Source organism: Australozyma saopauloensis, chromosome 5 (assembly GCF_035610405.1).
Source record: "Australozyma saopauloensis chromosome 5, complete sequence".
Taxonomy (NCBI): Eukaryota; Fungi; Ascomycota; class Pichiomycetes; order Serinales; family Metschnikowiaceae; genus Australozyma; species Australozyma saopauloensis.
Genome location: NC_086135.1, coordinates 59,428 through 72,262, shown reverse-complemented (window position 1 = coordinate 72,262; position 12,835 = coordinate 59,428). Strand labels below are relative to the sequence as shown.

The 12,835-nt window shown below is 42.0% G+C and overlaps 2 protein-coding genes across 2 annotated transcripts; one reads left to right on the top strand and one right to left on the bottom strand.

Moving 5' to 3' along the window:
* Window positions 1–14: 14 nt before the first annotated feature.
* Window positions 15–1,493, bottom strand: PUMCH_003923 (uncharacterized protein; the record flags this gene model as incomplete). The annotated part of the gene is made up of 1 exon (XM_063022876.1): window positions 15–1,493. One exon carries the CDS (start codon window positions 1,491–1,493, stop codon window positions 15–17), a length of 1,479 nt encoding a protein of 492 aa, XP_062878946.1.
* A 4,648-nt stretch (window positions 1,494–6,141) lies between these two features.
* On the top strand, window positions 6,142–7,470 carry PUMCH_003922 (uncharacterized protein; the record flags this gene model as incomplete). The annotated part of the gene is made up of 1 exon (XM_063022875.1): window positions 6,142–7,470. One exon carries the CDS (start codon window positions 6,142–6,144, stop codon window positions 7,468–7,470), a length of 1,329 nt encoding a protein of 442 aa, XP_062878945.1.
* Window positions 7,471–12,835: the final 5,365 nt, after the last annotated feature.

Here is a 12,835-nt window from a genome sequence, read left to right as displayed (position 1 = left end):
ATACATTTCTAATGTTAGATGTCAATCAAACTTGGCTCGTCTTTACTGTTGCCAAATCCATAACCAGTAGGAGCAGCATTGATGTGAGGAGCTGCCGTGGCGGTGTTACCGATACCAGTGTTCAAGAATGGGTTTCCAGTTGCGTTGGAGCTCAATCTGACGTCAGCATTATTTCTTGTGTCTACACCACCTGATGCAACGAAGCTACCTCTAGCCGTATGTTGATGAGGAATACGGGAGGAGCCGGTGTTTCCGAAGGTATCCACACCCGTACCGGAGGCCAAGAGGTTGTTTAATTCGTGACTGTCGTTGAAACGGGACTTCTGAGGCTGTTGAGGTTGTTGAGGTTGTTGTAGTTCCTGGTTTTGGTGAGGTTGAGTGAAGAATGGCGTTTGAGTGTCGAACTGGCTTTGGCTTTGACTCTGGGCCAACGTATTGAGTGAAGGTTGTTGTGGTTGTGGTTGTTGTTGTTGCTGTTGTTGTTGCTGTAATGCGAATGGATTATTGGAGCCAGTTTTAAGGGGCTTCAATTCCTCTGCTGGAGCCGGAGCAGCAGTGGCGGTAGATGACACAAATCCAGTATACTGGGGAATCTGAGGTTGTTGCCATTGCTGCGTTTGAGGTTGACCGAACTGGCCGTAGTTCTGGTAATAACCAGTAGCCTGGATAGGGTTTCCGAACATATCATATTGCTGTTGCTGCTGCTGCTGCTGTTGGTAATAGAATGTAGGGTCAACTTGCTGCTGGAAATATGGTTGTTGTTGTCGCTGGTAGTACTGTTGCTGAGGTTGAGCATAATCGTTCAAGTCCAAGAGATTATCGTTCCGTTGAGTGCGAAGCTTACGAAGCTCCTCCTCCTCCATAGAGAGCTTGAGCGCAGCCTGCAAATCTGGATCATTCTCATCGGCATTCTGTGCATGCTGGTTGCGGGCACGTTCTTGTTCTGCTGTTTCGCGAGAAAGCTCTAGCGCGCGCTGCAACTCCGCATCGTAAGGATCCGAGCGACGGCGCTGAGGAGTCCCAGACGAAGAATTGCCTCCACGGTGTCTCTGGCGCGCATTCTGTCGCTCGCGGGTAAGTCTCTCGTCATCCTGCAACAAGGCCACCAATTCCTTGGCCTTGACACGGATCAAAGCACCCTGGTCCTGCGAACTGTCATCAAAGTGAACAAACTCCCGCAACGTCTTAATAATGTACAAGTTATCCTTGGACCACAACACACATTTGTCCAGGCCATATCTGACCAAGTAATCAAGGACTGTCAACGATTTGGCGACGTGACGCCAGTTCTTGCCCTTGTCGTTCAACCGACGGTCAAGCATATCCATAATCTCCAAGAAATCCGTTTGCGAAGTGTTGGTTGCTGCCGCTATTTCTTCCATATCGTACGTGGTTGGCCCGGAGGGGTCGTTAGAGGTGGCGTTTCGGACCAAAATTTGTGTGGACGAGTAGCCGTTGGCCACATTTTTAAGAGAACGCACGATCTTCGACATGGGGAGGGGGAATGGGACGAAGTGGTGGGTTTTGGAGGAGAGGTTGGAGTAGTTTAGGGGTGGTGTGTGGAGGTTGAGTGAGATTGGCGAGACTGTATGCAGTGCCGCATTAGATAAGAATTAAGTGGGGGAGAAATAGAATGGGGCATGAATTTTGGTGTAGAATTAGATTGGAACTTTTTGTTTTTGTTTTTTGTTTTTTGTTTTACTATCCAATACTCTGGTGATGGCGTAAGAAGTGGTACAGGCATTGGTATAAGTAGTGGTAAGTCGTGGCATAAGTTGTGGTAAATGCGGTGTGATAGATTCACTTGACTGATTTGTGGTTCGTTGTTGACTCGTTTGTATTTAGTGATTTGTTTTTTCCATGATGTAGCTTTCCTCAAAGTTCCCTCTGATTTCTCTTTGGCTTGGTGTGTGTTCTGGTGACCGTTGCTGTTTTGCTTTGTGCTTGCTAAGAGGTGACTCAAAAACTTGTGAACGTCTTGTATGGCCAAACTCAATGTTTTTAACATTTACTGATTTCATTCTTTATTCTTTTCGGTGCCGTTGAGTCTGTTTCTGTCACTCTAATACAGTGAATGGGGAATGCTAGTCTATTAGTAATAGTTCTACCTTAGTCCCCCTTCTATGCAAATGCGGCAACATTCATACAATTTCGTACTTCTATTTCATATTTCCTCTCGTGGTATATCCCTTTCTAATATACATGGCACCGTCCTTCTCTAGGCTTCGGACCACCTCTAACCCAACCAGTTCAGAACAAAAACACACGAAAAGCTATTCGAACCTGCTTCGAATTTCATCTCAAAACCATAAATCTTTCAAATACACATCTTCTTGTTTCCATCTCACAACTAGTTTCTGCACTCCATCAATTCCGAAAGTGTTCCCTCCCAAACAATGCCTCCCACCTCAAGACCAACTCAGAAGATAAAAAATCAATTTCAATGTAAAATGTATCCCATAATTGCTTCATCTCGATCGTTGTTTCGCCTTTTTGCAGCCAGCGTTATCTGCAGTATCAACTATGCGATTAGCAGCCACTATAACCGCGAAAAGCCGAAAAACACTTACCAATTCAGAATTAAACTGTTCATACAATTACATCTGTGCAAACTCAACGGAACATGCAAGAAAAGTGACCTCCGTAGGGCCATTTATAGCGAAGATTATGCTCAAATGGTCCTGAATTACCTAATTCACATGCAACATGGGAAATAGCCAATGCACTTATTCATCTCCAGCATGGTGATTTTGATGTCACCAAGTCGTATGCCCTTCAAAAGAGAAACAAGCATTATAGTGACGGTATTGACAGAGCCGATGGCAATGGCTTTGGAAGACAAACTCATTGAATGCTCCACTTTGTTTGGCCATGCAATGTCAACAGCCATCATTTTGGACAGTCTATTCTACATACCGTTCCAAATCCCTCTGAGTGTGCTAGTGTGGTCAAAATTTCAATATGGCACCATCAGTAGAACATTTCCGTCGTTGTCTACCACAGCATTGGACACCGCCAAATCGGGGTGGTAGAGCTTGACAAACTTCTTATAGGTAGCACGCACGCCCCGCTTGACATCTGTATTGTTATAGTTATTGGCACTATGATCGAAGATTTCATGCGGAGATGGGTTTATGGGAACTGGCCATGGATGGAGGCTGTAAGCGGCGTGCGAGAGCGGTTTCCGCGCTGAGGTGGCATAGAGGCGGCGGAGCATCATGTGTTCTTAAATTGGCGGTTATGTTCTTGTGTTGGCGTGGGTTGTGGAAGAATATGATGTGCTTTGTCACAGAGTAGGGTTTTGTATGGGATGTGGAGGTACACTTATAGGGCAAAACAATAGGGATGGAGATTGTGTTTTTTTTTTCTCGAATGGAAGATAAAACGAGAAGAAGATTTTATTATCAGAGTTCTCAACTGTTCCATATCAGATTTGCTTGTTGTTTCAAGGATGCTAATGTAGCCACGAGCAGAAGGAAAGAGTATACGGAAAGAGAAGTGACGATTTAGTAAAGATTCAGGGACGATTTTATAAATTTGATCCTAGAAATAATTTGAAAGACTTTTTTCAAAATTCTCTGTATTGCGTTTGCTTGCACAATGACTTCTGTTCTGCAATGCGCATAATGGTTGCAAATCTGATACAGAAATACACCTACACCACCACTTTTTTTTCCGTGCAAACAGAAAGAGTACAAAAAAAAACAATCATCAATGAATGATCTTCCTGTTGTTGGGGATCTATTTCGCAGAGGCGATATTAATCCATTTGGCGAGCGGATAGAGCTCGGCACGCTGGCGCCAGGCCTAGAAAGAGTAGTTCTAAGTCCAGTAGCGGTATCTGATGTGAATAACCGTCTTTCGAACAGTAAAAATCATTTCAATAGAAGCTGGAAAAGAAATATCGACGATTTGGTCCGCAATTCAGATTTAGCGGCTGCTATTAACCCAGGACTTAATGATGAAAGCTATCAAGCTTCGTGCAAGGTAACAGAGATCATCGCTTTTGTATTCTTATTCTTAATTGCTGAACATGCACAGCTGGAAAGTATTAAGATACACTTAATGCTCCAAATGAGGGATGGAGGTTCTGTTGACTTGGTTCCGGAACCAAAAACGTGGATTGCCGATGCTTCTGTGTTGAGAAAGAAACTCTATGTTTATCGTAACTGGACTTTGCAAGATTGGATACCTGGTGCTCCAGAAGCCGCCAACGCTGGCTTCCAGAAATTCATCGAAAAGTTGTATGAATTAGTCGACGGTCGGCTAGAAGGCATGGTCAAAATGTATCAGGAAGATTTCCAGGGTGCCTGGTTGGTGTTTGCAATTCGAAACACTTATGCGCTCCCAAAAATCAGAAAGTGGTTGAATTATGTGCTCGTTTTTTTTTCTTTCTCAATGTGTGGCGCTATCGGCTCTTTTGTATGGAAACAGACCGAATACTTCGAAACAGATCCGATCCCTTTTATAATAGTTTTTTGCTGCCTTCTGTTATTTTTTCTAATACTCGTTCTTTTAGGTTGCTCGACGGGTCTGTTGTGGTACAACGTGGTCACACTACTTTCATCAAAACAGAAGAGAGTGAAACGCGACATAAATTTGGAGATCGCCAAGGAAGCTAAAAAGAAATGGAAATGGGAAATTTTCGGCGGAAACCCAACGTGGTGCGTCTGGAGAAACTGGCACCTCTACACCCGCAAAATTCCAGAACGGAAGATCTTCTTGAGGACTGTAGGCGCTCCTCTTAATCAGATCTATGGAATGGGCCCATTAGAGAACCTTTCGCGATATTACACTTGGAATAATGGACTCGAAGTTGTTGTCGATGAACCTGTCGCTCAGAATCCTTAGCCTTCATGTGCCCTGTAACTAACCTTTAGTATTGACCACAGCCAATAAGCATTTCTGTACGAGTTCAACAAAAAAAAATGAATATCTACCTGCTCAAATTCGTTCTCGTCTAGGATCAATAAGTGTCAGTGAAGTAGCAACAAATGAGAAGATTTGGTTAAAGAATGTCTCAAAAGAAGAGGCCAAATTATCTCAAACATAAGTGAATTCCTTTCCACTGACAATGATCCCGTTTCGCTACGGTTGTGTTTGAGGTCTAGGCCCTCTAAGCTATGACACTGTTGAGCCGACCATTCATGTTTGACACTTAATTCTATGTTGATGATTGTCGTGCTCATTTATCCCTTTGATTAAGAAGCTTGACCTTGTTGATCTTTGATTAATCGTAGCTACGTCTATACATAATCAACGCAGTCTCATAGCTAGTCAGTTAGGCAGCTTGTGACCAATCCAAGGCTAGGTTTAGCCATCTTAGCAGCTTTAAGTTAATGTACTAACCTGAAGTCGCAGGAATACATCTCGATGATCCTAATTCAGTTGTGTTGCGCCAATACTCTATGAGTTACCTATGTTGGAACCTGAATATGATATTCAATCCTAGGTTTAGGAGGTACGGGAGTCCTGAGCCTCATACCTAAAATACGCATTCCTTCCGCTCGTGTGGCACTTGTGCTAATTAATATTATATTAGTTACGTGTATTTACATCGCTACCAAAACTATATAATTATGACCTTTTCCTCCTATTTTAGAGGACAGAGAAGTGTCTTTCCCTCAAGATAAGACACACCCATAGTTCGAATGACCTTAACTATGAGCTTTGTGGTACCCACTATGCAGAACGCACTGCCGCGAATACCCGGGCCTCTTAGTTATCCGACAGAAATGTGCTTATAGGGCGAAAAATAGAGGTAGAGATTGGGGTTGTTTTTTTTAGATTGGGAAAGAAAACGAGAAAATGTCTCATTCTAAGAGTTCCCGAATTTTTCATTTCAAATTTGCATCTCGTTTTCAAAGAAGCTAGGGTAGCCACGAGCAAAACGAAAGGTTACATGGAAAAAGAAGTGGCCATTCAGCGACGATGGCCTATTTGATAGACTAGGAGTCCTAGAAGAAATTTGGAAATCATTTTTCAAGTTCTCTGGATTGCGTTTGCTTACACAATGGCTTCTATTCTGAAATCGCTCGCGCATAGTGGCTGCAAATTTATGTCTGTGTCTCCTAAAATTACAGCTACACCACCAATTTTTTCTTCCACGCAAACAAAACGAGTGCAAAGAAGCAATCATCAATGAGTTCAAGTCCTCCTGTTGCGGACTTATCTCGCAGAGAAGGAATAAATTCAATTAACATGCCGGGAGAGCCCGGCGGGTTGGAGCTTGGCCTAGGTGGAATTGTTCCAGGTAACGAGCCAAGAGACCTCGGCGCCTTGATACCAGACCAAAGTGGAATTATTCCAGGTAACGAGCCAAGAGATCTCGGCGTCTTAGTGCCAGACCAAGGTGAAATTGTTCCATTTGACGTGCCAAGGGAGCTTGACGTCGTGGCGCCAGGTCAAGATAAAAATCATCCAGTTCAAGTAGAGCTCGCCAGTGTGAGCGGGTCCCTTCAGAACAGCATTAATCCTTTTTACAAGGACTGGGATAATGATATCAACGAATTGATTTGGGTGTCAAATTTAGAGGCTTGGAACCGAGGACTCGATGCTGAAGCCTATCAAGCTTTGTGCCAGGCAACACTTACTATCGGTTTGGCGTTCTTAAACTCAATTAGTAAACATGAAAAGGGTGAAAGTATTAAATTACACTTGATGCTCAAAATGAGGGATGGGGAACTGGGTGCCTGGTCAACGCAACCAAAAACATGGGTTGTTACTGCTTATGCATTGAGATATAACCTCTATGTTTACCGTGACTGGACTTTGCAAGATTGGTTACCTGGCGCTCCAGAAGCCGCCAACGATGGCTTCCAGAAATTTACCGAAAAATTGTTTGAACTACTCGACGGTCGGCTAGAAGGCATGGTCAAAATGTATCAGGTAGATTTCCAGGGTGCCTGGTTGGTGTTTGCAATTAGACTCACATATGCGTTCCCAAAAGTTAGAAGAGCCTTTCATTGGTTCGCCAGTGGTTTTTCTTTATCAGTGGTTTGCGCTATTGCCACTTTCACAATGAACTTCACTAAATTCGTGGAGAACGACTTGACCAAATGGATGTGGGTCTTTATCGGCCTTCTGGTAATTTTTTTTGTTCTCAGTGTCATGGCTTGCGCTAACGGTCTGTGGATCTACAGAATCGCCACGGTGTGCTCGTCTAAACAGAAGAAAGATAAACGCGATATCAATTTGGCAATCGCCACAGAATCTAAACAGCAATGGATCCATGAAATTTTCGACACAAATTCTACGTGGGCCTTCTGGAGGCACTTTAACCTCTACACGCGCAATCACCCAAGGCCCACGGTCTTCTTAAGGACTCCAGGGGCTCCTCACGGTGTTATCTATGGAGCGGTTGTGTTAGGGCGTCTTCCACAGTACTGCACCTGGAATAATGGATTTGAGATTGAGGATGATCCTGCCGATAAAGGTGCGGATGAGGAAGCTGCTGGTCAGAATCCTTAACGTCCATGTGCCCTGCGACACACCTGTAGTTATTGACTACAGCCAATTAGTAGTTCTGCTAGATTCCAAAGGAAAAAAAAAGAAAAAAAAATAAACATCTAGCTGCTCAAATTTGTTCTCGTCTAGGATGATTCTTAAACATGATGTGGTGAAAACTTAAGTATGTCAATACAGTGGCAACAGATAAAACGAAAGACTTTTCAAAAAAAGAATTTCAAACATAAATGAATTCCTTTCCACTGATAATGATCCCGTTCCTATGGTCGTGTTTGAGGTGTAGGCCCTCTAAGCTATGACACTGTTGAGCCGACCATTCATGTTTGACACTTAATTCTCTGCTGAATATTATCGTGCTCATTTAGTACTTTGGTTGAGAAGCTTGATCTTGTTGATCTCTATTTAATCGTGCCTAGCTCTATACATAACCAACGCAGCTCATAGCTAGTCAGTTAGGCAGCTGGTGATCAATCCAAGGCTAGGTTTAGCCATCTTAGCAGCTTTAAGTTGATGTACTATCCTGAAGTCGCAGGAATCCATCTCGATAATCGTACTTCAGTTATGTTGCGCCAATACTCTATGAGTTACCTAATGGGCACGATACAGTCAACAAATAGTCCTCAATTAGCTGGCATAAACAAAAATTGGAATTTGATACCTGAAATAGCGCCGATTCAACCAAATTCAAAAAGAATCAAAGATCTACCCGATTCAGTTTTCTGCAGCTCCAATGTTCATTTGCTACCTCCCTTCACAGGATGCTCCCATAACCACTACTAATTCATACAAATACAGCAGAGTTCTCGAAGCATCACAAATACACAACCTGAAGTTAGTGTCTTCGCAGTGATAAATTCTGTTCGTCATTGCCTACAGCATTTGAAACAACAATGTGCAGGCACAGATAACTACTAAGCTGTGAATGAGTTCCAGAGTGTGTCACACTATTGGATTCATCCAGGCGGATTCTCAAAATTAGCCAACACAACTTTTTTTAAAGTGCATAAAGCCGAAGCGAAAGACCTCAGTCGCTCATGTGTTGTGATCTGACCCGAATGTTAGGCAAACGCTGTGAAATACTAGAGTCAGACTTTTTAAAGTTATATGGCTGTGCAGATGTTCCCCAAAATTATCATCGTCATCACTGGCATGATAGACTGAATAAAAGAAGCGAGAGAGGGGGTATATTACTATTGTGAACTTCGCTGTGGCAGGGTAGTGTGAACAGATACAACGAAGTTCCTAAGAATACTCAGATATTATGAAAATATTTCACTGCAATCGTGCAAGTAAAACTTTGCTCTTTTTCAAGAAGCAACATCCCAAAACAATCAAAGAAGAAGAGGGAGATTCCGAAACTACCAAAGAAAGGGAGCAAGATCCCAGAACTACCGAAGAAGGGGAAGAGCAAGATCACGCAACTATTCAGGAAGGAATAGAGCAAGATCGAGAGCATGTAATATTGCGAGGAAGACAAGACTATGGAGTCAAAGACTCCAACTTGCTATTCTACTACGATATCAACTTTAATGCCCAAGATATCCTCGATGCATCTGTGATAGAGTCTTACACAAACCCAAATATCACGCGCAAGGCGGCACAAACATATGATCAGATCGCAAAAAAATTGTTGAGGGACCTTGAAAAAATTTTGTATGATCATGGAGTTTGGGAAGTGAAGATTCTGTGTCAAATAACTAAACTTGAGCACCCACCACCACCAGAACTCTGGATCTCAAAATTAGACATATTGCGCCGCAATCTCGATGCGAGACTCGAGGATACGGAGAAAGACTTCAGATGGCTCGCTTTGCCATGTTTGACTACTTCTCGCAAAAGTGCCATCGAAAACTTGACTCAGCTATTCCATAATCGGATTGAAGAACGCACAGTGTACTATGCTAACCATCTCGCTGGCGTATCGCATGTTTTGAAGATCAGAGAGAAGTACGGATTCAGAAATTTGAGAGACATCAGAAAATCGTTCAGTGAAAACTATTTTGGTTCTATTTTGATGGCTGGTTTTTCATTGGGGTATCTGCTCTTTATTCTCTCATGTCTTATGAATGGCGTATCAACTCTTTCATATGTTATCTTTGGTGTTGTTGGCTTTCTCTTTGTTCTCTATGTTTTGTCGTGGTCATCAGGACAATTTGTCTATTGGTTGTACTCTTTTTATCCCCTGAGAAGAGCAGATTACAGGTCAACTACAAAACAAATGAAGGTGGCCCTATTAGACTGGCCAGCTCCGTTTGGCTTTGATCCTACGTGGGGTTCCGGTATTCGATGGTGGAACAGAGTGAAACGAACAGAGTGGGATCCATGGGCACATCAAACTACTACTGCCCCTTTAGTCAATGTTTGCAGTTGGTTAGATGTCCCCTTGCCTTGTGTAATTTGAGAGTCGTGAGCGCAAGCCAGCATACTCGTTTCATGATATCGGTTCTTATAAATGACTCAATTATTTTTATAGATTCAAGACGAATCTCTGGCTCATTGAGCGGAATTTTATTGTAGAAAAAGTTTGAGATCCCTTCCGACTTAGTATGCTCGAAAAGTGCTCACTTAGCGCACGAATTAAATGACATTTGCAGCCATAATTGCTCTTCTGGTTCTTCATAATAGTAGTATAGACCTTGCATCTCGGGCGAGGTATCATGTTATGGTATTCCGCCATCTTTCACTTAACTGCGAGTTTGTTACTGAGCTCTACAACTGCCATGGAATTTGTTGAACAACAACCTTCGAATACCATATGCTGGTACTGAAAGGAGGGGCCAACTATGCATAGAGTAATTCGAATGCCAGAATAATTTTTGAAGCCAAATCTTGAACTCTTCTCAAAGAAAGAGAAGGTAGATTGTGTTAAACAAACATCGAATATGTTGCTTCTCATGAACAAAGGACCAAATTTTAGATCGGTCCATTCTTCTCATCGTTCCTAACACGGAATAAACAAATAGATTATTTGGAATTGAAGAATCAATCACATCACTGCGTTAATCGTTATGCTGTTTAGAGTTGTCTGGCAGTACAAGCATATCGTGTCATGTTGCATTGAAAATAGGGAAGCAAGGAATTATTGCAATTGATACGTTTCTCATCCACTTCCACCCTTGTGTTGCTTGAAGCTTTCATTGACCAACAACCACTCATTAATAATCACTTTTACACCCCAGAAGTGAAACTAGACCATCGACAAACTCAATTTCTGAATGACATTCGGAGAATTCTACGAGTCAGCCTATAGTGCTCAAGATGGATTGGCATTTTATCACAAGAACCCAAAATCACTTGGTACATTGACTGATAAAGTATTTGAAGTCAAACATATTCTCTATAGGCTCTTGAATCCCATCTATCTCTGCTGGCATAATGAGATCCTAGCCATTAGTGCTCCTCCTTGCAAACCAATACGGGGAGACATTTATACTCCCCTGTATCCGAGATACTTAAACCTTGCGCTGCGAGTCTTGCTACGAGTTATACTCACAATCGAATTACAACTGGACTGGGAAAAGTTGAAAGTTGTTTCAATGATCGCGATGCGTGATTGCGTTGTGGGATCTTCTCAGCCTCTGCCAAAAGAGTGGGTCACGCAGCTCGATCGGTTGAAACTGAGAGTCCATTACATTTGTCTTTCTTCTTTAGATGCTGTTGATTGCGAAGATCCTGAAAGCTTGAGGAGAGATTTTCAACAACTCGTCGATCAAGTGATTCTCGTACTGAACAAGTACATTGAGCTCTTGAAGGCTCTTTATGAAAATGAGTTTCAAGGTGCGTGGTATGTTTTTGCCATACGAAATAAATACGGATACCCAAAATTGAGAAAGATCAGAAAAGAGATGATGAAGTACGAGATCTTAATTTTTCACGGGTCATTAGCCTTTTTTCTAACAATAGTGCTCATCTATTGGTCTATTAAAACAAAACGGTATCATTTTCTTTTTTTGATTATAGGACTAATCGTGGCGTTTATTGTATTTATTTGTCTCTCTTTGTCCACAGGGCAGTATCTCTTCCGCATCAGCTCCCTGAATGAACTGAGGAAAGATAGGTACAATGAAATACTCAGCTGTGTCAAGAAAGCCCAATCAAACTGGCCGCAGTACTATTTTGGACGAGATCCCACTTGGGGAGCTTTCCTTCGTAAACCTTATTCTGGTTTGTATGGTAAATGAAAGCTGAACGCTCCGATTGATGATAGATCAGTAGAGATGCAAGCCTCCGTTCAGGTGAATGAATCCTCCAAATACCAGTTTCATAGAGTTTACAAATGAATAATTTATTATATTTCGTGTTAATTACGAGCGCAAAGGCTGTTTATGTTATTTGCCTTGACTATACACACCTAATCTAGCATTTTCTCCTCCACAACAACAAAAAAGAATTAAAAACTTGGGAGGATAACTTTTGAAGTGAAAATACAGTTTCATTCACGGGAATGGAAATTATCTTAGTTCTACGCCGCTCACCGTCGGCGTAAGATCTCAACTTTGCAAGAACACCAGTCGAATCGATGCATAGTTCAAATTTCGAATCCACGCAGTTAACCGATCTTGACTATCTGAGTATTCTTTCTATGTAAATTGGGAGGTCAATTATTTCAGAGCAGATTCTGACGCAGCAGTCCCATTGTCGGAACAGAGAGCTCTTCCATGATTGTGAGTCTGGAGCTGAACATACAAATGATTATTCTCAATTATTTGAGGGATTTCATTTATGGATCCAATGGCAAATTAGAAATGGGACGATGAGTATGAGTTTGAAAGAATTATGGATCTATTGAGTGCTTTATCGACAAATGAGTTCTTTGCAACTGCTTCTGATTCGTTTCAGTCTTCTCAAGTCTTTTGATCATATTCCATTGAAATTGCTCTTCAGAGTTGAAACCCTTGGCATACTTTATTGGTTATGGAAACTCTCAGTTTCTGACAAAATGCATCTTCACAGATATGGTGCCAAATTATGTATCAGTTCAAAATTCAATGGTTCCGTTTCAAGCCGAATAACTTATCTCTTCCAAAAAGGTTTAAAGCCTTCGAATTCAAGATTCAAACAAATCTTAAACAATAAATAGCAGATGGAGATAACCTCTAGTCTTCTTCGACCGCTTCGATGCGGAGAAGCAAATCTCAACACTTCAATATCGAGAGATTCGGGCCGATCAGATTCGAAGACATCAATTTGTAATTGTTTTCAAAATGAATTATTTGAAGTTTGTGCTTTCGAAACCTTCGTTCATTGGCTCGGAGCCAGAATTATCGATAATTCTTAGCGACTGGAAAATACAACATACAGACAGCAGAATTCCAGGATCAAATTTAGATGACAAACATAATGCCGTCATTTCTCGCAATTTCTTTGC